Consider the following 25,265-nt stretch of genomic DNA (forward strand, 5'->3'; position numbering starts at 1 on the left):
TGTGTGTGTGTGTGTATATATATATATATATATAGTGCTCTATCTATTTATCCATAGAATTACAATGGCATTCTTGTAATTTTATTTTATCTTTAATGGTATTTTTGTGGAGGATCATGCAATTTTTTTAAATAAATGTTTGGCTAATAATTTCATATTCTTTGTTCAGTGCCTGTTCATTGGAGCAAATTGTTAGGGCTCAATGTTTGAGGGTACTGATGACTCCTATTTTTTGGCAGTATAAATTTTTATATATGTTGGCCTGTGTGTGTAAGTTCGAAGTAGACCACAAATGAAAGGCAGCCTGAGGGAAGACTTGTGACAAGAGTGTGTCTAGAAAAGGAAGAGACTTATTGTTTTCAATCTCGATGGTAAATTGGATACATTTGTGTTGTTTGTTCAGGGGCTTAGGAATGTATTTAATGTTTCGTGGCTGTGGGGTCAAATGTGAAAATATTATCTGGACTTTAGGCTTACTGAATCTAGAGCTTGTTTTTTTTTTTTTTTTTTGGGAAACACAACAGGGAGAAGACTGTTCCAAAATATAGCAGTTGCAGGGATGAAAGAGGAGGAAAAGAAACTGTTCTGTGGGTTTCAAGGTGCACTGTGAAGGAATGTTGAGCAGTAGCTGAATGTGTTCCAATGAGCTTAAGTACTAAGTGGGGGAATTATTGATATTATATCAGATGAACATTTTCCATGGAAATATTTGTAGAATACACAAAGTGCAGAAACGAAATGTCTGTGAAAAAGTGGGAGGAGCGAGTTGCTAAGAGATGAGTCCAGCATTTTGAGGGAGATTCTGGGGACCTCACCCCATATGTGAGAGCAGTATTCAATAGCTGGGTGGATTTACGATTTGTATAAAGCTAATAGCTGTTCAGGGGTGAAGTAATGTCTTGAGCAAAAGAGAAATCCTAGTTTTCTAGAAGCTGAGGATTCAATGGTTGTGATGTGTTTATGCCAGGAGAGGCTTGATGTCAGGGTAATTCCAAGAAGAGAAATCTCAAATTGTCTGGAAATTTGGGTTTATGAGAAATAAGATGGAACTGAGTTTTATTAGCATTGGAAATTGATGAGGTTATCTGAACCCCATTGGAGGATGGCTTGGAGATCAGAATTGAAGGAGGTGGTGGTTGATGTTCTGTAGGTTGTGGTGAGTTGTGTAGAGTAAGGTTTATTGGGTTGGAGGTCAACTAAAGTAGGTCATTGACATATAGCAGGAAGAGAGTTGGTGAGAGGACAGAACCTTGTGGAACCCTGGCATTAGTTGAATGGTGAGAAGTTAAGGAACCATCCACCACCACACAGTGTGCATCCAGACAGACCAAACAATGGTAGTTTACTTAATAAGCCTTTGTGCCAGACCTGGACAAAAGCTTTGGAGATATCAAGTGCAACCACTTGAGATTTGCCAAACTTTTCCATGGCATCTGTCCAGGGATGGGTGACATATGTGGGCAGATCTCCTGTTGATCGGCAGCAACAGAATCCATACTGGCAGTCATTTATAAGGTGGGCGCCTTTAAAGTAGTGTAGGAGTTGGGAATTGATGATTTTTTCAATTACTTTAAACAGGACTGAGGAGAGCAATATAGGGTGATAGTGACTTGTCATCCTTCTTGGGAATCGGTTGAATATAGGTCAATTTCCAGGGTGTGGGATAGATACCAGTGGAGTAAGAGAGTATATACAGGTGACATAGGATGGGAATCAGTTTTGGTGCACAAATTTTCAGGACAACTGGTGGAATGCCAGCAGGGCCAAGAGACTGTTTTGTGCTTAATTTGGATAGTATTTTTCTGATCTCTTTTTGACAAAAGGATATTGGGGGGGGGGCATTATATGTTGGGCGTCTGGAATGGTTGGGGGATATTTACCATTGTCAGTATTGCATGCATTGGAAGCAAAAGCCAGGAGAGTGGCTATTTTTCTGTAGGTAATGATGCAGTAGGCCATCCGGGTATGACAGGGGTGGGAATAGTGTTGGGCAGAAGTTACGACCAATTGCTTTGATGAGAAACCAAAAGGCTCGGCTGCTGTTCGAACAGGTTGCTAGTTTCCTGCTCTTTCAAACTCTGTTTTGGAAGCACTGATTATTTTTCTTGCATCTATTTCGGGCTTGAGTGTAAGCTTTAAAGGAGGAGGATGGAGTTCTTGATTTGAACCAGTTGTGGTATGTTTGGTTTTTCATTTGTACAGCCTTGGCACATCTTTTGGAGAACTAGGGTTTAGTTAAGGAATGGCAGTTCAGAGTAGTGTGGGGGATGTATGTTTCCATGCCACCAAAGTGAAGATTACTTTGGTGATAAGTTTGCCACATATGTTTGAGCTGGAAGGTCAGAAGCAGTATTCCAACTATGGGAATAAGGCATACAAGTCATAGAGGCTGCCCCACTTGGCACTATTATAATGCTAAACTACTCTTGCATAAGAGTGGTTGTGTAAGCACTAGATTATGGTCATAATTATCTAGGGGATCCACTACATTCACTGTATATATTTGGAGGGGTTGTGGTGAGGAAGAGATCTAGGGTGTTTGGGGAGTGGTTCGGGTTATGTGGTATTCTGGTTGGCATCTGAACAAGTTGTGTAAGGTCGTTAGTGATGGCAAATGTTTCAGCATCTCTGCCTGCAAGATCTGTACAAATGGAGGAGGCAAGCCAGTTGGTGTTATTGACATGAAAATCTCCTATGAGGATGATTTCACTGTTGGGAGAGTGGGACTAGAGAAAATCAATTTTTAAGGAGAGGAAATTAAAGATCTCAGAGTGGTTGGTTGCATTAGGAGAGCAATAGAGACTTCATTGCTCGAAGTCTTCCATGTAAAAGTTAACTATTGGAAGGAGGGGGGGTGAGGCCATGGCTGTACCTTCTTTTTGCCGGTAGAAATTATTTTGCCACACAAAATACCTGGAGCAAAGTACATGGACAAAGAGGGCCCTGATGTCGGGTGAAATATGTTCTGTATGAGAAGAATAGTATCGTTGATTAGGACATTAGTGAAAAGGGCAGTTATGTCAAAGCTGACTAATAAATCTTCATTGTTGAGTATGATGTTTCTAATTTTATTTATGAAGTGTTGTGTATTTTTTATGTAGGAGAGGGAATGACCTACCAACTCCTTGAGTGTAGCTGCTAGTTTCTTGGCTAGGTGATAACTGGGACTGTCATTTCCATCAACTATCAGTTGTAGTAGTGTGTTTGTTTTGTGTATTTTAGGCAGGCCATAAATTCTGGGAGCACAGGCATAATGCTGTAATAGTTTTTTAATTGTTTCCTCTGGCCATGTGATCACTGATGACTAATTCTGTTGTTTTCTTTTTGATGTGGTTTGTAGGGTTGTAGTTAACCAATTGGTAATTAGTATGTGATGTTGTGGTTGGATTCCAATTGCTTAATTTTTTCAAGTTTACCCTAGCTTTACCTCTGATTGGAGAGCAAAGGTGCCTGATCAGAAGTCAGGCTAGGGTAAACAATTAACAAAGCATTTAGATTTTATCTTACTTTTGTGTAGTGTCAAGAAGGCCGTGTCCTGTGCATATGTATGTTTTCCTGATGATGACCTCAATATAGAGGTCGAAACATCGAATGATATTTTCTTAATTATAAGTAATTACTCCAAGACATATTTTTATCTCCATAAATTCTTCACTATGAATGTTGACCACTGTGTAACCTTAACAGAAAAAATTACATCTAAAGACATTTACAGACATCCATGTCGGGATTTGAACCCACAAAGTGTTGGTTATAGAGTCAATGTGCTATCCATTCAGCCAACCAAGCAAGCAAAGAGATATGCTAACAAGGTTTAATTATATCCTTATAATGATACTATTTCACAACACTATATAAGAATAATATAAAATATGCAAATTTATGCTCTGATATTTTGCTTGCAAACCAGTATCTCTGAGCCAAGAAGCACCTTACAAATCATAAACATAAGGAATTACAATGAAGAAACAATTTCAATTGTAACTATAAAAGAGTGAATTGAAGTCTTAGTGTGCACTTCCAAGGCTATTTAAAAAAAGCTAACTTATGGTTGTTGGGCTGCAGTTGTTCTTACAATAAGGATCTCAATATTTTGAAAAAACAAATGCAACCATACTTATCTAAATTTAAAAGATTAAAACAGTGCTTTATTTTGCTGATACTCTTTAAAAAAGAAGGATTAGCAATTGATAATGAAAATGCATATTTTAATAATTTACTTAAATGAAGAATTATATGGCAAATTTATGTGCCAACAAATAAATAAAAATTATATAAGGGCAAACAGAGAATCACGTTTGTATGAATGATGGTATGGAAGCAATGCCTCCTATGTATTTAATTAACTAATTTATTTAACTATGGATTTTACATGGATTAATTAATCTATCTTTCATATTGAAAAGAAGAACATGTAAGAAAGTTTTAAAGCAAATAAAAGTTGAGCAGCTCTCAGATGTGAACTGTAGACTAAAATCCACAAACAAAAGTCAGCTATTGGAACAAATCCTAAAACACACCCCAACTCAATATCACCAAAGTTCAAAATCAGTACTATCAACATAAGAAGCCTGAATGGCAAAGAAATGGAGCTAGCTGAGGAATTGGATAAGTATCAGATTGACAAGGAAAAGGAGTAGCCATTGTATTCAACACTAAATACGAGACTAATCTTCTTGAATGACAAGCAGTCTCAAGTACAGTGATGTGGGCAAATATCAGAATGGGGAACTGGACAATGAGACTTATTTGTGCCTATGGTCCCACAGAAGGTTCTACTATGGTAGAAGTGAAGGAATTTTTTGAGGATTTAGAGAAAGCATCTGGCACAGTGAAAAAGGAAAAGTTGGTCCTTGTTGGGGATCTAAATAGCAGAGTAGGAAATGATTGTCAGACATACAAAAATATATTGGGAAAATTTGGAGAAAAGAGCAAAGCTAATAATAATGGCAAATATTTGTTGGATTTCTGCTCAGGACATGGACTGGTTATTAGTAACATCATGTTCCAACATAAAAATGTGCACAAATTCACATGGAGAGAAGAGGCAAGAAATAAGAAAAGTCTCATTGACTATGTTATTGTTGATAGTGATGTTTTCTCCCTGGTGCAGGACACCAGAGTGTACAGAGGATTTGAAATTGGAAGTATCACCATTTGTGTTGATCACTTCAAAATGAAAGAGTTTGGGAACAGGAACCCAACTTTGGAGATACAGTGGCAAGCCCTGAAGAAAACACTGATTCAGCCAGAGAAGCATGTGGTGAGGTTGTCTGCAAGGATAGAAAAATCAGAACGCCATGGTGGACACAGGAAGTTAGGCAGTGAAGGAAAAGAAAAAAGCATATCAAAAGTTCCTGGCAAATAAGTCAGCTTGTGCTCTTAGGGAATACAGAGACAAATGTAAGAAAGTTTAACATTGTGTAAAACTAGCTAACAAAAGTCATGGGAAGATTGGTAAGAACATAGAAAATAAATATCAAGAAGGTGGCAAGATATTCTGGAGGTTGCTGAAGCTCAGAAATGGAGGAAAGAGTGCTAAAAGGAATTAGAGATAATAAAGGTGACATGAAAAATGGAGAAAAAGATATCCTTGAAGTATGGAGTAATCACTGCGAAAAATTATTATTATTATTACAACCTCCATGGAGTTGACAGACTCATCGCAGGATGTTCATTCAACTGACAACATATATTTATCATATAGAATCTTAAAGTCCTTAACACTCCTTGCATTAACAACACATTCTGGTAATGCATTCCATTCACTGACCATTTTCCATGTAAAAAATCTACTCCTCACACTCTCTTCACCACACTTTTACATAACTTTCAGGAATGATCTCTGGTTCTTCCCTTCTCACCTTCTACTCTTTTTATAATCCCCTCTGGATTATATCAAGCAATACTTAGTCTTTATTTGAGTTGTAAGTCAGCAGTTAGAAATGAAGTACAGGAAGATGGTTTAATATTAAATCTGATGTCAGACAAGGATGTATGTTATCCTCTCCCCATGTTATTCTTTATCTATATGGATTGCATTATGAAGGAAAGTGTATTAAACCTGATATCAAAATTGGAGATGTTAATGTCAGCTCTTTGCTTCATGCACATGATGTTATACTTCTAAATGAATCCGCTATGAGTTTGCAATATCCCTGACTAAATTGAATAACAGTTGTAATAGATATATTATGAAGGTCAGCAATAACAAGACAAAGACAATGAAAATAGGCAGAAGCACTGAAAATATCAACTGCATTGTGAATGGAGAACCTATAGAAGAAGTACAACATTTCAGTTACTTAGGCATGATTTTTAGTGAAGATGGTAAATTAAATATGGAAATAGACAACAGAATCAACGAAGCTGGTATGATAGGAAGTACTGAATAAATTTATATGGAATAAGAGAGAAATTATATCCTATTAAAAATGAGGAAATTAGGAAAGAACTTGACATTGTTAGCATCTAGGAATGTGTTAGCAGAGCTAATCTCAGGAGGTATGGTCACTTACACAGAATGGGAAAGGAAAGATTAGCAAAACAAGTGTTCTCTGCCAGGTTGGCAGGAAAAAGACCCATAGGAAGACCAAGATATAGATGGATTGATAAGGTAAAAAGTGCCTTAGAAGATAGAAATATAAGATCTGACAATGTTGAGGTATTGACAGGTAAGAGATTGATTTGGAGGAAAATTGTTGATAGGAAGTTAGTAATGATGTAAGATTTTCATGAAGTACTATCATATCCTATACATCCCTTGAGGGTATATGTCAGGAATTTGATGATGATAATGACTTAAATGAAGAAATTATATGGCAAAGTTTATGTGCCAATAAATAAAAATTATATAGGGCAAACAGAGAATCACAATGTTTGTATGGAAGCAATGCCTCCTCTTTATTTAATTAATTTATTTAACTATGGATTTCAGATGGATTAATCAATGTATCTTTCGTAAGCATTTTGTCATTTTTCAACAATCGCCATAATTCTCTATATCTTTTTGCCACTGCTGAGTGAGATGCTGTATGCTGAATCCATGTCTTTACTCCAAGAGCTCTTCATGAACAGCTTGTTTAAGCTCTCCACAAAAAATTTTATTCTTGTTGTGCATCCTTCAGAGGGCCAAAGAAGTGGTAGAGGATTCAGCCCGCTGATTACCACTCATCCACAGAGTTTAATCCACTCTGTGGACATTTTTTAAATTTCCATGTTATCTCCATATATACCATACTGAACTAATCCTAACGCCTCCTCTCTCTGTCTAAATAAGGTAGATAAATAAGATCCCCCATTCTGGTTCCAGAATACAGCTGCTATAACTGCCCATGACTAGGAACTTTTATTGTCCCTTGCATGATTCTTTGTTTGCCCAACAAATAAAATTTTGAGCTCTATTTTTATTTTGTTTATTGCATTTATACCTCTAAAACTACAGTAGCATTGAAATGTTACAGAAGTAGATAACTAGTACATGACAAGTACCATCGAGATTTCACTCAAAGAAAAGGGCATCCCACCTAGTGTTCCATTTATTAGTGAGGCAAAACTAAATGCTCCACAAATCAAATTTGATTTGTGGAGCAAATCAAAAATTAGAAATTTGATCAGTGGTATCTGCTGGAAACCTAATCTGCACCAAACTTCATTAGTTTTCTTTACGGTATATATCCCACAGTAATTGAAAATCAATGAAATATTATAGTAGTATTATATTTCATCATACATTTTTATTATTTATTAGTGAATAGTTAATAAATTGATTTTATTAACTGCATGACTCTATGCATAACTGAGTACTTATTATTAATATTAGTTCAGGGAACTGCTCATGTTTACAGCATTACTTGTAATGAAACATTTTTAAATGTCATACTTCCAAATAAAGAGGCTTGCAAAAAAAGAAAACTCAATTCCATGTAGATTACTGAGATATATTAAAAACATACAAGATCCTGGAAAATTCCTTTAGGGATCTGGATGCAGACTTGCTATCATTTTAGGCTCCCTGGTTTGGATTATTGTTTTAAACATTTAAGTAATTAAAGAAATTACAATATGGGAGCCTTATTGTAAGAACAACTGCAGCAAAATTGCACATTCATTTTTTTCTAAATCTTTCTGTTCTTGTTGTAATTTTGTTTGTTTATGTGCTGAAAGTTTTGGTTATGTTATAAAAATGCTATATAACATTAATTGATAATAAGGGTGACAGTATTTGAATACTGAAACTTTTCAAGTTTTGAAGGCAAGAATCTTGAGCATGAATGCATTTTTTAATTGTTCTACTGAGTAAGGATTTCAATGGCCATTTTAACACTTAGTCCTCATCAGACATTATGCCAATACCACAGCACTTCATGTTTGAGAGCTGTGTATTTTTTGCAAGTGAATTCTTGATCATTGCATAAATTAAGATTAATGAAGGAAATATTGCCTTAATGTTCTGCATCTGTTGCGTAAAGAGAAGAAAGAAAAACCTGAGCAAACCACCTGACTTAAACAGCTATAAAATTAAAACTAATCAGTGTATACGACATTTTTATTTTTTATGATTAAAATTCTTTATCATAATCATTTATAAATCATTTTTATATATTATACCTACCATCTTCCTGTTGAGAAAGAAAACGAAGGGCAGATATTTCTGCAAATGTGCATCCTCCTAAAAAGAAGACCAAAATGACTTTTGGGTCTTCAGTATTGGAATGGACAGATGAGCCAGAACCTCCTGCAATTCAATTTTAAAAATCATTATCTAATCACTAGTTATCAGAATTTCTAATTCTAATAAGTGATATTGTAAAAATAATCAAAATTTAAAATTCTAAATATTTTTACAAATTGTTTATGTTAGTATGTTTATTAGTTTTAGTTTCATAACACGTATTGTCGGCACTTGCGATGTGCCCGTTATTGAAATTGTTTTGTCAAAAGTGATATGTAAAGCAGTTAAAAAATTTATGTACTTACTGGATTTGAATAGTTGCGTTACTTTAAACAAATTTATTGTAGTTTAAAATATTAAGTTTTGTGTTTTATGAAGACATTCTCTTGTTGCTAATGTACCATAACATCACTGGCCAGAAGGGTGAAGCAAGATGCTTTTTTTATTCCCCATTGTCTGATAGGGAGGACGAATTGAAGGAAAGATTTATGAGCTGCAAACTTGCCCTAGGGGATGGGGGATGGAGATTACTCGGCATTGCTATTTTTTAGGATGGCTTTTGGCCTCATGTTTGAAGAGGCCAGTTTCGTCATAGCTTACTGCATGTTTCACTAGATCGTTAGGATGTGTACAGATTGCTGAGAAGAATTTTTCCGCTGTAGTTCGTAGGAAGGAGTAGATGTAAGGTGTTTGTGTCTCTATGCAGTTGGAAGGTTCTTACAAACCATGGTGCTTGTAGGATCATGCGCAAACATTTGTTTTGCACTCTCTGTAGCTTGAGGATGTTGGTGTTGGATGTGTGACTCCAAGCTGGGGATGCGTATGTTACTATTGGGCGGATCGTCAGCAGGTAGAGGAGTACTTTGATTCTTGTATTTAACTTGTGTTTTCTGTTTATTAGAGGGTAAAGTTGTGCGATGGTTTTAGATGCTTTTATGCATAAGTCTTTGATGTGTGGATTGAAAGTTAATCTCTTGTCCAGTGTTATCCCAAGATATTTTTGTTTCTGTTTGCCAGTGGATTTTGACGTTGAATAAAGGTCCCCCTTGGGAGTTGCCAATCTTCTGGTGAAAAGTATCGCTATACTCTTTTGGGGATTTACTTGTAATCTCCATTTGGAGAACCATTGTTCTAGTTTTTGCAGATTTTCTTGCAGTTTTTTGGTGATGTGATGCAGCTGTAGAGATCTGGCTAGTACTGCTGTGTCATCCGCATAGAGTGCTAAGATGGATGTCATTGGGTTGTGTGGGATGTCTGCCATATATATGGAGAATAAGATCAGTGCCAGTAGGGCACCTTGGGGAACTCCTGCTGTGATCCGTCGTTGACTTGAAACTGTTCCATTTATTTTGACTTGTATGTGTCTGTCTTGGAGGTAAGATTTAATTAGGTGGACTATTTTTGATGGTATACCTGCTGAGATGAGTTTGTGTAGTAATACGAAGTGCCATATCTTATCAAAAGCTTTTGCTATGTTGAGGAAGACTGCTCCAGTGTGCTGGTGCCAATTGTAGCCGGTGGTGATGTACTAAATTAGCCTGTGAATTTGTTGAGTAGTACTGTGATGTTGCGAAAGCCAAACTGTTCCTTTGGGAGAATATTTAAATCATTTACTGAGGCTTGGAGTTTGGAGAGGATGGTTTTCTTGGCAATTTTGCCTAAATTTGAGATCAGGCTGATAGGCCGACAGCTTTCAGGCAGGTGTGGATCTTTACCTGGCTTATGTACTGGGACAACATCTGCGACTTTCCAGTAGGAGGGAAAATAGTTGAATCTGAACATGGCATTGATTATTATGGTGAGATGAACGACTGCTCTTCGGGGTAGCAGTTTAATAATTCTGTTTGTAATGCCATCAGAATCAGGGGCTTTTTTATTCTTTAGCTTCTTTATGATTTCATAGATTTCGGCTGGTGAGGTGGTTGCGGGTTTGTTGTTGCAGGTGTTGGTGAGTTTTAGTGCATGTCTGACATGGAGATGAATTTTGTATGCATGCTTGATGTCTAAGTTGTCGTATGCAGGGCTACACTGTTTTTCTTGGTTTTTTGCTATCTCTTCAGCTTTTTCTGCATCCGTGTGTACTAGGCCCCTGTCTGACTTTTTGTTTTTGAAACAAAAACAAAAACAAAAAGAGATTTGTTTTTGTTTCTGAGGCTTCTTAACTTCCAGATGGAGTGTTCGCCGGGTGATATACAGGCTAATTTGGCTTCCCATGTTTCGTCTCTGTGAGCTTTAAGTGCTTCTCTAACTTCATTATTTAGTTTGGTGAGGATCTTTTTGTCTTGAGGTACACGGGTATTATGGTACCTTTTCCTTGCTTTGCCTTTGTCCCTAATTAAATCCATGATGCCTTCGGGAAGGCGATTTGGCTTGTAGGAAATTTTAGTAGAGGTGACAACACAGCCACCTTTGTGGCTGTGTTGATTTGCTGGGTTAGAGTTTCGACAGCATTTTCAATTTCTTTTATGAAGCTGATGTGAGGGACTGGTCCGATGTGTTCTGGTATAGCTTCCGATAGTTTTTTCCAAGAGATGAAGTGTGTGTGTGTGTGTGTGTGCGGGGGGAGGAGGTGGCAGTTGTTCTTGCTTTCCCAGCTGGAGCAGGATTGGGTTGTGATCGGATGTCAGCTCATTTAAAGAATCTAGGCTATACTGTAGCTTTATATTTTGCAGGATAGCAATGTGCAATGTCAAGTATGTCAGCTGTGCCGTACGCACTATAATGTGTTGGTTACGTGGGGCCTGACACAACTTCATAGTTTGAACTGGAATAGCTGAAGAGGGTGTGGGCGTTTCTGTTGGTGGTTTTGCTGTTCCATGCAGGATGTTTCGCATTTAGGTCACTGGCAATGATGACTTGCTGTTTATTGCCCAGGACGGCATCCAGATCTGAATGTAGCAGATTTTCTGATGGAGGGTTGTAAGCTGCATAAAGTGTAACTTTCCCAGCTGAGTTTGTGGGTACGACTATTCCTGTGAGCTCTAGATTTATGGTTGAGGGGTTGTTTACTGAGTGGTGATTGATGTAGTATTTTATGAAAATGGCGGTGCCACTGCCTCTGTAGTTTAATCTGTCGATTCTGTGGAGGAGGTATCCTCTAAGTTTGGGGTTGTCTGCTGGTCTTAAGTTGTCACTAATGTAATGTGTGTGTCAGCCATTATATTTAGTTTTTTGCTTGCCACTTTCTTGAGTGCACATGCTCACCGAGAAGTTTGATGTGTGATTGACAGCTGACAAGAAAGGTGTTCGGTATCAGAGTAACGGCTGTAAACAAGATAGCGTTCGGAAGGAAATTAGAACACAAGCCGGCAGATATTTAGATTTGGAGGAATTAGAGTTTTTTTATGTGACAGTCGGAGGAAAATTCATAGTATATTCCGAAAAAGGAATCGTGAAACTATGAAATTTTTAAGCAGAATAAGCATTGGTAGATAAAAGGAAAATATTGCTATAGATGGTTTTAAAAGGAATATTCGAGGAAACGCTAATTGGATGATTTATAGTAGATTCTGAAAAGGGAATCGTAGAACTGTGAGTTTGTAAAGTGAAAGAGTTAAGACTGTCATTATACATTAGGGAATAAAATAAGAAATTGCTATTCACGTTCTAAAGGAATGTTCGAGGAAACGCTAATTAGGAAGTTTCATCTGTCTTAAGGACACCGGATCTAACTATTATTTCTACTAAAAAGAAGACAGAATTAAGCCAGGAAGAATAAATGTGTGCTACATAAGTGATGAGGAAGGATCCTATGAAAATGAAGAATAAAGTCATATATCTTCGGAAAAGAGCCTTGACAAAGAAAGAAACTGGCTATGAACATTTTGTCACTGTGAAAACAAAATGTTTAGTCTAGTCTTAAGTGTAAGTTTATTTTTTAAAAGGCCTTGGATCCAATTAATTCTGTAATTAGTTATAGTTATGTAAAGATTGGATAGAAGAAAATGGGATACTGTATCGGGGACAGCATGGTTTTGTGAAGGGTAGGTCATGCCTCAGTAACTTGCTCACGTATTATAACACAGTGACGGCTGAACTGGATAAGGGTAATGGGTTTACGGTGATTCTACTGGACCTTGCCAAGGCCTTTGACAGGATTCCACATGGAATTCTAATCAGTAAATTGCAGCATATGGGAATGGACATAGGGTTGGTGAGATGGATAGGAGGGTGGTTGACAGAGAGATATCAGAGAGTGGTTTACTCGGGAGTAGAGTCCACAAGACGGCCTGTGACTAGTGGTGTGCCACAAGGATCTGTTCTTGGACCACTGCTGTTTAATTTGTTCATAAATGATATAGGAAATGATCTGAGAGGAACTGTTCATTTGTTTGCGGATGATGCGACGTTGGGTAGGGCAATAGTGAATGCAGATGACGTCAAAATTTTGCAGGATGATTTGGATAGATTGGAGGTCTGGGCTAAGGAGAATGGATGTCAGTTTAATGTGGCAAAATGTAAGGTTATGCATTTTGGGGTGAAAAGATTGGCGGCAGTTTACTGCATTGGTGGAACCCTGCTCCAGGAAATTGATGAGGCACGAGATTTAGGAGTGTTGGTAGATAAGGAATTAAAATTTAGGGGACACATTGCAAAAGTGACCAAAACAGCTCATCAAATCACTTGGTTGCTGAAGAATACGTTGACAAGCAGAGACAAGCAGGTTATTGTTCCTCTGTATCGAGCCTTGATAAGACCCCATCTAGACTACTGTGCTCAGATTTGGTCACCTAGGTTTCTTCTTGATGGGGAGGAGGTGGAGAGGATCCAGAGGCGAGTGACCAAGATGATAGCAGGTCTGTGGAATGAACCGTATGAGAACAGGTTGAGGATTTGTGGGTTGCAGAAATTGGTTGATAGGCGGAGGAGGGGAGATATGATTGAGACATTCAAATTACTGAAGGGTTTCTATAAAATTAATTCAGAAGATATTTTTGAGAACAGGGCTGGTTGTGGGAGGACTAGGGGACATCCATGGAAATTGGGCAAAAGTGTGGTTAGTAAAGGTGTTAGAGCTGGGTTCTTTACTTTTAGAGTAGTGAATGAGTGGAATGTGCTCCCTGAGTCTGTGGTGGATGCTGTGACAGTGAATGAGTTTAAGGCGAGGTATGATAGATACTGTATGAATGTCAAATAGTTGTGATGAATATGATTTGGGGCCTCCCTCGATGAGTCCAATGACTTCCTGGAGTTGCCCGTAATAATAGTAATAGTAATAAAGTTGTTTGAAGTGTATATATATTGTTTGTGTTTTATTAAATGTGTTTATTTTGTATTTTGGTCTTGAGTCAGTGATTATTCGGATTCTGAAAGAAAGAGTTAAGGTCATTGCACCAATCGGAGTGAACCCTTGTGCAATAAATAAATATATAGGTACACTCGGAATTTAAAATAAAATAATTGTTGAACAGAGATCATCTCTATAGACAGGATAATATTAAATAATTAAAAATCCTATATTTAAACAATGGCGCAGCCGGTAGGATTAATATTATGATAATATCCTCTATATAAAAACCTTCTCATTAACAATGGCACAGTCGACAGGATTAATAAAAGGATTAAAATAATATCTATATAAACATATCTCTTTCAATTAACAATGGCACAGTCGACGATAGGATTGGTTATGACTTAACTATTTTAGAATCCAGAAAGTAAATCTTGACTCAAGTAAAATACAGGAGATAGTAATTCTAGTTGTGAAGTTTCTTTAGTTAAAGATGAGGAACTTTTTAGGTTAATTAATCCAACTTTAGTAATACCTTCTTTCTCAGGAGATAGTAATGAAAGTGTAGAAACATTTTTTAAATATGCAGAAAACATTAGAGATTTAGGAAAATGGTCAGATTTTCATTTGTTGATTATACTTCATAATAAATTATTGGGAAAAGCCAAAACATTCTTAAACACATCTCCTTTACTGAGCGACACTGACGGTTATGCAACATTTAAAAAGCCTGCTAATATCAGAATTTGCAGGTGTAAGAGAATTAAGGCCTAACATTTGGGAAATTCATCAGTGCATTCAAGGCAGTAATGAGTCTGTTTCAGAATATTATCATAGACTTTGGAGCACTGCTCATAAATTTAATGTTTCATCTGAAGAGCAATACTCTTTAGAATGGTTGCTGTATAATCAATTTAGGCATGACATTAAAGATAATTTGAAAGAAACAGCATACAAGAAAAAGGTTAAAAATCTTGAACAGTGTTTTGAAGGAAAAGGAAGAAAACCTTAGAGATATATTTGATTCCACAAATAATAAACAGGTGAACTCTTTTCAGTATAATGAAACTCATTCTCCTAACATTGTGGCTACAGATAAAGTGAGAGAAGGAAAGTTTCAAAAATTAAAGGGAGCTAAGAAAAAGAAGGTGGCAAAATATCCTGGAGGTTGTTGAAGAAGCTTAGAAATGGAGGAAAGGGTGCTATAAAAGGAGTTAGAGATGATAAAGGTGATATGAAAACGGGAGAAAAAGATATCCTTGAAGTATGGAGTAATTACTTGGTAAATTTGCTAAATGAAACAAGCAGTGCTGACAGCACAGTGATAAAAAAAACTGACCAGGCATGCAGTCAGGAATACATATCCATACTTGAAGTAGAAAAAGCCATCAAAGGCTTGAAATGTGGAAAGGCAGCAGGAGTAGATGATATTCGACCAGAATTGCTGAAGTATGGTGGTATAAAAGTCTTACACTGGCTGCGCTGCATAGTTCAAAAGCCCTGGACAGAGGGTCAAATTCCTGATGATTGGCGTAGAGCTCTCACAGTACCCATATATAAAAAGGGAAATAAAACTGAATGTGAGAATTACAGAGGTATTTCCCTACTGAGTGTACTTGGTAAGATATATGCCAAGTATACTTGAGAAACGGTTGAGAAGAATTGTGGAAGAAAAACTTGGTGAAGAACAAGCTGGATTCAGGCCAAATAGAGGCTGTCAGGATCAGATCTTCACTTTACGACAAATAGTCGAGAAAGCATAGGAATATAACAAAGATCTATATTTAAGTTTTGTCGATCTGGAAAAGGCATATGACAAGGTGCCAAGAGAGAAGCTATTCAATACGCTGCAGTTATATGGTGTCAATGGGGCATTATATCAAGCAATACTTAGTCTTTATTTGAGTTGTAAGTCAGCAGTTAGAATTGAAGGAAGTACAGGAAGATGGTTTAATGTTAAATCTGGTGTGAGACAAGGATGTACATTATCCCCTCTGTTATTCATTATCTATATGGATCACATTATGAAGGAAAGTGGTATTAAACCTGATATCAAAATTGGAGGTGTTAATGTCAGCGCTTTGCTTTATGCGGATGATGTTATACTTCTAAATAAATCCGCTACAAGTCTGCAAGATTCTCTGACTAAATTGAATAGCTGTTGTAATAGGTATTTTATGAAGGTCAGCAATAAAAAGACAAAGACAATGAAAATAGGCAGAATCATTGAAAATGTCAACTGCGTTGTGAACGGAGAAACTGTGGAACAAGTAAAAAATTTCAGCTACTTAGGCACGATTTTTAGTGAAGATGGTAAATTAAATATGGAAATAGACAACGGAATCGACAAAGTTGGTATGGTAGGAAGTCAATTGAATAAATTATTATTATTGCCACCCCAAGACTTCATGGAGTCAAAGACTCATCTGGGAGGTCCTTTTATTACACACTCAGCTCATCATACCGTGTTTTAAACACATTCAAACTCTTTGCAGACACCACATTCTCAGGCAAGGCATTCCAGTCATTCACAACTGTGCATGAAAAAAACCTGCTTCTCACTCCCTCTTTATACAGTTTCCAGGGATGACCTCTGGTTCTCCCCTGATCTCCCACTATTCTCTGTAAAACTTCATCATTGATCCTATAACAACCCCTTACCAACTTGTAGGTCTCTATCATATCTCCCCTCTTCCTCCTGTCCACCAGACTCTGCAAATTACACCTTCTCAATCTTTCCTCATACTCAACATTCCAGAGCTCAGAAACTACCTTAATCAGTCTCCTTTGGACCCTTTCCAACATCTCTTCATCTTTCTGAAAACCTGGTGACCAAATCTGGGCACAATAGTCCATGTGTGGCCTAATCAAAACCTTATACAAGGGGAACAAGAATCTCCCTACTTCTACACGTCAGTGTCCTCCGCATCATTCCCAGAAGTCTTTGTGTTGTCTTCACAATTTTGGCGATGTGTCCCCTAAATTTTAGATCGTTATCCACTATCATCTCCTATTTCCTCTACTTCCAACAATATATTCTCGCCAAGCATAAATTCTGCATCCCATCTTTGTTTTCCAAATTTTAAAACCTTACATTTTGCAACATTGAATTCACATCCCCATTTCTGTGCCCAATCACTCAATCTATTCAAATCTTTCTGTAAGGTCACAACATCTTCACAACACTTCATGGTTCGTCCCAACTTTGCATCATCTGCAGACAACTGAATATCTCCATCCAAATCTTCACCTATATCATTAATATACAAGTTAAACAGCAATGGACCTAAAACAGACCCCTGAGGCACTCCACTAGTGACTTTCCTTTTCTTGGATATTGCTAACACATACACAACTTGTTGATACTTATCAGATAGCCAGTCTCCAATCCAATGCACCAATCTTACATCCAACCCCATCTGCTCTAGTTTGACTGTCAACCTATCATGAGGTACTCTATCAAAAGCCTTTGCGAAATCCAAGTATATTACTGTGTATCCTTTTCCTCTGTCCAAGGAAGCAGTCACTTTATTGTAATAAGTAAGTAGATTACTAAAACATGACCTCTCTTTCAAATCCATGCTGTCCATCAAAGATAATACCATTGTTATCAACCCAACTCTGGATCCTTGTTCTCACAAGCATCTCCAACAACTTAACCACAACACCTGACACACAGATAGGCCTATAGTTTGATGCTTGAGTTCGATCACCTCTTTTATGAAGTGGCACAATCTTGCCCTCCTTCCACTCCTTAGGAACTTGACCGAGTGCAAGACTCATATTAAAAAAAAATATGTCAAAGCAGGTGTCAACTCCCTAGGCACATTCTTTCAGAATATGTGGTGATATATTATCAAGTCGCACAGCCTTATTAACATCTAGTTTACTCAACTTCCCATACACCTCTTGCTCATCTACAGTCAGTCTCTCCTCCCCATCATCAACTGCTCTCAATCCCTCCATGAAGTCACATTCACAAGATTGAAAGATCTTTATGAACTGCTCCTTAAGTATCTCGACCACACATTCTGCATCAGCTGTCTTTATACCATTTTCTCCAACCAATGTCATCCTTCCATAATTATTCTTTCTTTTGCTGGCTACATATCGAAAGAATTTCTTAGGATTCTTTTTGGCTTCATTAGCCAACTGCTGTTCATACCTCTCTTTAGCTACCCTCACCAACCAAGTCACCCTCCTTGCTTGGTCTTTGTAGACCTTGTGGAATTATTTATTTTCACTTCTCTTATGCTGCCTCCACAATGCCCTTTTTCTTTGTATTGCATGCTTAATCTTTTTATTCATCTATCTCACACCCACCTTATTTAACCTTCTCACCCTTGGAATACATTTAGACACTGCATCTACTAAACAGTTTTTGAAAATCCCACAAGCTGCATTGATCTCTTTTCCATCTAACTCCTCATTCCACGCTACACCAGCAAGCAGTCTCCTGAGCGCTTCATAATCACCTCCCTTGTAGTTCCACATATACCTTTTTCTCACAGAGGTCCTCACACTGCTGGCAACCACCCAGGTAATCACCTCATGGTCACTCTCACCAATTGGTGGATGATTTGACACCTCATTTATAATTACATCCTCTGATAAGATGACCAAATCCAAGACACTCAATCCTCGTGTGCCCTCTGTTACATACTGTCTGAGGTAGTTATCCCTCAAAAACTCAAGAAAATCATTTCATTTACTTCCAGTTGCTATCTCATCATTCCAGTCTATATTGCCATAATTAAAATCACCCATAATGATCACCCTTTTCTTATTTACTTGGCTAATTTGATTGTACATTTCATTATCACCACCATCCACATTACCTGGTCTATAACAACATCCCACCAAGTATTTGATTTCATTCACCTCTATCTCACACCATACTGCCTCAAAACCACTGGCACTATTTTCCTCTTGCATTTCTACTTTATATGGACATAACTCTTTCTCTATCATCAATAGCACTCCCCCTCCCTTTTTACCCCTTCTGTCCTCATCAGGATGTCATCCTCTTCCAACCATGTCTCACTTATTCCGACAATTTTTGGATGAACAGATGGAATTAGTGCACCCATTTCATCTGCCTTGTTTCTTATACTTCTAGCATTTGCACACAAACACAACAGCTCATTTCTGGATCTACAGCTAGTTCCACTGATACCACTCACTCGATGTGATCTCTCCAATCTCAACTGGGGCCATTTCCCATTCTGCTTCTTCATTTTAAAACCCTTTTCAATTCCAACTGCTTCCTCTTGATCCCTGGTCATCCCATTCCTTTCCTGCCTACACATGCTCACCTCCTCTTGGAGCATCCACCTTTCTCATGCTGTGTACCCCTGTCCACCCTGAGCCTCCCCTTTTCCCTGCTCCTCTTGCACACCCATTCTCTCATTTTCTATACTCATACCACTCACTTCTGCATTCATAACCACCTCTTCAATCTCTCCTGCTGTTCCACATCACTTCCCACTTGATCTGATTCATTCTGTCTATTCACTTCTCTACCTTCCAGCAGCAGTCTCTCCAAGCGACTCGCACCATAACCACTCAAATGCAGTCCATCACTCCCATAGAGCTCACTTCGTCCCTCAAACTCATTCCACACATTAACAAACTGTACTCCCGTCTCCTCACACATTTCAGCCAGCATATCATTCATAATCCTTGCTCTCTGCCTCATTTCACCACAGTCATACCTAGGCAACACGCTAACTACCCTTCCTGTCACACTATTCTCTTTTATCCTTCTAAGCAGCCTCCTGATATCCATTCTGCCACACTCTTTGTCCTCTCTCAAATCATTCATACCTATTAATACTATTAACTCTTTTGCTCGCTCCTGCCTCATATCCAATGCCTCAATCACTCTACTCATTTTACTGCCTGGAAAACATACCTTGTGCATCCTCTCATCCAACACACCTTTAATAATGGAGTCGCCATACAACGCCACTCGCTCATCTTTCATTAACTCTTTCATGCCATCATTATTTATTTTAATAGTTTTTACCCGAATTTTCCTAATTTCATTCCGCATCCATTTCATTTCTTGCTTCATCCCATCCACTTCAACTTCCGAATCTCACAACACATTCTCCCTATCATTCAATCTTTCTAACTCTCTATCCCCCTCTTCTCACTTTCACTCTCATTCATTCTTCTTTGTTCCCGTACTTTCGGTCCAACATCCATCCAACTTTCGCTATCATTCTTCCCATTTTCACACTCATTCATCTTTCTTTGTTTCTGTACTTTCAGTCCAACATGCATCAAACTTTTGCTATCATCCATTCTTTTGATTTTTTTACTTTCGATTTCTGCATCACGCCATTTCTAGTTTCATTCATTTTCTCAATTTTGTTTCCTTCCATCAATCTCACCATAATTTTTTCGCCTGTCTTTCTTACCATAATTTTCTTTCAAACATGTACTCATTTTCCCTGTGACAATTTCGCTACTAATACTTTCTGTCATCAATTTCATATTTACATTCACCAATTCCTCATTCAGGTCACACTTCGCACACACCCTCCTTCCATTCTCACCAAATATCCACAAATCATTTATGTAATTAAAAGAATACATATAACAGACCTCACACATAACAAAATGACTGAAATCTAAATTAAAGTCATGGAATGACAATGCCGCCACCATTTCTTGCAGGTTACTAAGTCTAATAATAACAATTTCATAATTAAGTTTTGGCAAAAAAAAATCCCCCACACTAATAAAACCGGTAGCGCACAACATTTACAGCCTCTCTTACTCAAACAATTACGCATATATATTTAATTATTTTACTAGAAAACTTATCCCAATCAGGAGCTCTTCTTATACATGTCACTGCGCTTGACTCACGAGCGCCCTATATTCATATGGAATAAGAGAGAAATTAGTTCAGAAACTAAATTAGCTGTATACAAGACAGTATTCAAGCCAATTTTAACTTATGGATCTGAGAGCTGGGTCAGAAGTAAAACACTTGACCAAAGATATGAGAGTCCTGAGAAAGATTAGAGGCATGAACAGATGGCATCAATGGCAATATCAACAAGGATATTAGGAAAGAACTTGATATTGTCAGCATCCAGGAATGCGTTAGCAGAGCTAATCTCAGGTGGTATGGTCACTTAAACAGAATGGGCGAGGAAAGATTAGCAAAACAAGTGTTCTCTGCCAGGTTTGCAGGAAAATGACCCAGAGGAAGAACAAGATATAGGCGGATTGATACGGTACAATATGCCTTAGACAATAGAAACATAAGATCTGATAATGTTGGAGTCTTGACAAGTAATAGACTGATTTGGAGGAAAATTGTAGATAGGAAGTTAGTAATGATGTAAATTTTTCATATCCTGTACACCCCTTGAGGGTACATGGCAGGAATTTGAAGATGATGATGAAGAAAAAGAAACAGTCTAAGGAAATTTCTGTAAATCTAACAGAAAATGTTCCAGAATCTGATTCCAAAGTACAATTATATGATTTGGGAAAATTAGAGGAAAAGCTCCATTGCAACTATTTCCAATTCCAACTAGATCTTTTCAGGCTGTTGCTATTGATGTAGTAGGTCAACTGCCAATTACTAAAAAAGGCAATAGGTACATTCTAGTAGCCATAGATATGCTAACTAGATTTCCTGAAGCAGTGTCAATGAAGGATCAAACTGAAAAGACTATTGCAAGGAAGTTTTTGAATATGATTATTTGTAGATATGGAATTCCTCAGACCTTACTTTCAGATCAAGGAGCAAATTTTACATCTGAACTGTTATTACAATTATGTAAATTAATTAATATTAGGAAGAGTTTTACTACACCTTACCACCCACAGTGTAATGGTATGTGTGAAAGGCTGAATAAAAATATAAAGCAAATACACTCCAATCTGGCAAACACTAAAATGAATGATTGGGACCCATATCTTTCTCAAGCATTATTTGCATGTAGATCTGCTTTTCATTTTGCTATCAAAGAAAAGCCATCTTTTGCTTTATATGGTTATGATCCAATCTTTCCTAATGAAATTGTTTCAGTCATTCCTAATAGAGGATACAATGACATAAATGAGTATCTGGAAATAGTAGTAGATAAATTTTCCACTACTCACAGATTAGTAGGTGAAATAAGTAAATTAAGTTCTCAGAAAACTAGGCAGTATATAAATCGTTTTATAAAGTATAAGTCATTTGCACCAGGAGATTTAGTATTGTTAGATGATATATCTAGTATAAAAGGAGTTGGGAAATTAGGAAGGAAAGCTTTAGTTCCATATAGAATTTTAGATAAATTTTCTCCTGTGAATTTTAGGATTCAAGATGTCAAAAATCCTAGTAAAATTATAAATGTACATTCTGATAGGTTAAAAAGGTACTTTTTAACCTATCAGAATTGTGCCTAAGTAGCTGAAATGTTTTACTTGTTCCACAGGTTCTCCATTCACAACACAGTTGACATTTTCAATGATTCTGCCTATTTTCATTGTCTTTGTCTTTTTATTGCTGACCTTCATACCATATCTATTACAACAGCTATTCAATTTAGTCAGAGAATCTTGCAGACTTGTAGCGGATTTATTTAGACGTATAACATCATCCGCATAAAGCAAAGAGCTGACATTAACATCTCCAATTTTGATATCAGGTTTAATACCACATTCCTTCATAATGTGATCCATATAGATAATGAATAACAGAGGGGATAATGTACATCCTTGTCTCACACCAGATTTAACATTAAACCATCTTCCTGTACTTCCTTCAATTCTAACTGCTGACTCACAACTCAAATAAAGACTAAGTATTGCTTGATATAATGCCCCATTGACACCATATAACTGCAGCGTATTGAATAGCTTCTCTCTTGGCACCTTGTCATATGCCTTTTCCAAATCGACAAAACTTAAATACAGATCTTTGTTATATTCCCATGCTTTCTCGACTATTTGTCGTAAAGTGAAGTTCTGATCCTGACAGCCTCTATTTGGCCTGAATCCAGCTTGTTCTTCACCAAGCTTTTCTTCCACAATTCTTCTCAACCGTTTCTCAAGTATACTTGCATAGATCTTGCCAGGAACACTCAGTAGGGAAATACCTCTGTAATTCTCACATTCAGTTTTATTTCCCTTTTTATATATGGGTACTATGAGAGCTCTACTCCAATCATCGGGAATTCGTCCCTCTGTCCAGGCTTTCTGAACTATGCAGTGCAGCCACTGTAAGACTCTTATACCACCATACTTCAGCATTTCTGGTCGAATATCATCTACTCCTGCTGCCTTTCCACATTTCAAGCCTTTGATGGCTTTTTCGACTTCAAGTATGGATATCTATTCCTGACTGCATGCCTGGTCAGTGTTTTTTATCACTGTGCTGTCATCACTGCTTGTTTCATTTAGCAGTTTTTCAAAGTAATTACTCTATACTTCAAGGATATCTTTTTCTCCTGTTTTCATTTCACCTTTATCATCTCTAATTCCTTTTACAGCCCTCTTTCCTCCATTCCTAAGCTTCTTCAACAACCTCCAGAATATTTTGCCACCTTCTTGATATTTATTTTCTATATTCTTGCCAAAGTCCTCCCATGACTTTTGTTTAGCTAGTTTTACACACTGTTTAGCTTTCTTACATTTGTCTCTGTATTCTGTAAGAGTAAAAGCTGACTTATTTGCCAGGAACTTTTGATATGCTTTCTTCTTTTCCTTCACTGCCTCTTTAACTTCCTGTGTCCACCAGGGAGTTCTGATTTTTTTATCTTTGCACACAACCTCACCACATGCCTCTCTGGCAGAATCAATCAATGTTTCCTTCAGAGTTTGCCACTGAAACTCCAAGGTTTGATTCCTGTTCTCAAACTCTTTCATTTTCTTTTCAATAATATTTCTGTATTTTAGTCTACAGTTTACATCTGAGAGCTGCTCAACTTTTATTCGCTTTAAAACTTTCTTACATGTTATTCTTTTCAATATGAAATTCAATTTTATCCTGCTCAAGACTAAATAGTGATCACTTCCAATTTCAAATCCTCTGTACACTCTGGTGTCCTGCACCAGGGAGAAAACATCACTATCAACAATAACATAGTCAATGAGACTTTTCTTATTCCTAGCCTCTTCTCTTCATGTGAATTTGTGCACATTTTTATGTTGGAACATGGTGTTAGTAATAACCAGTCCATGTCCTGAGCAGAAATCCAACAGATATTTGCCATTATTATTAGCTTTGCTCTTTTCTCCAAATTTTCCCAAAATAATTTTGTATGTCTCACAATCATTTCCTACTCTGCTATTTAGATCCCCTACAAGGACAAACTTTTCCTTTTTCATTGTGTCAGTTGCTTTTTCTAAAGCCTCAAAAAATCCCTCACACTTCTACCTTAGTAGAACCTTCTGTGGGACCATAGGCACAAATAAGTCTCATTGTCCAGTTCCCCATTCTCATATTTGCCCACATTACTCTACTTGAGACTGACTGCCATTCAAGAAGATTAGCCTCATATTTTGTGTTGAATACTCTGGCTACTCCTTATTTTCCTTGATTGTTATTGCCTGAATATAACATTTTGTATTTATTGCTCAGAAAGATCTCACCAGTTTTGGTCTTTTTTGTTTCAGTCACCCCTATTATGTCGATCTGGTACTTATCTAATTCCTCAGCTAGCTCCATTTCTTTGCCATTCAGGCTTCTTACGTTGATAGTACCGATCTTTAACTCTGGTGATGTTGAGTTGGGGTTTGTTTTCAGATTTGTTAAAGTAGCTGACTTTTCGCTGTTCGCCCTGGTTCCCTGGCGAAAACAACGGGGGCCTTGTTTAACCGGGCGACGCCCCAGCCGGCATGAAATTTTGTCATGTTGTACCATCATTTTTTATTTTGGTTTAACCAATAAGAATACAATTTGGTCGGCTAAATCCCAAATTGCCAGCCCATCCTCGTTCGTTCAGTATCAAAGTAGATACCCAACAGGGTGCACCACGAGAAGGTGAGGATTGGACATTAGGTCAGAAGCCCTGGTCGGTTCTCCGCATTCCTTTAAAGGCTATGTGGAGGTCTCCTCTCAGTTATACAGCTTTGACCCTTAAGCACCCCCTTAATCATAATTTAAAATTCTAAATGTTTTTACGAAGTGTTTATTTTAGTATGTTTATTAGTTTTAGTTTCATAACATGCGATTGTCAGCACTTGCGATGTGCCCGTTATTGAAATTGTTTTGTCAAAAGTGATATGTAAAGCAGTTAAAAAATTTATGTACTTACCGGATTTGAATAGTTCTGTTACTTTTAACAAATTTATTGTAGTTTAGAATATTAAGTTTTGTGTTTTATGAAGAAATTCTCTTGTCGC

At 37.3% G+C, this 25,265-nt stretch overlaps 1 protein-coding gene across 3 annotated transcripts in view; it reads right to left on the bottom strand.

Moving 5' to 3' along the window:
• car (vacuolar protein sorting-associated protein 33A) overlaps positions 1-25,265 on the bottom strand; it is a 396,220-nt gene that overhangs the window by 30,410 nt on the left and 340,545 nt on the right. For all 3 annotated transcript variants that reach the window (XM_090391677.1, XM_090391678.1, XM_090391679.1), the window contains exon 15: positions 8,615-8,737. In XM_090391677.1, the coding sequence (XP_090247803.1) occupies positions 8,615-8,737 (123 nt within the window). The remainder of the gene's footprint in view (positions 1-8,614; positions 8,738-25,265) is intronic.

Source organism: Typopeltis vanoorti, chromosome 4 (assembly GCF_054136105.1).
Source record: "Typopeltis vanoorti isolate ZY-2024b chromosome 4, IOZ_Tvanoo_1.0, whole genome shotgun sequence".
NCBI lineage: Eukaryota > Metazoa > Arthropoda > Arachnida > Uropygi > Thelyphonidae > Typopeltis > Typopeltis vanoorti.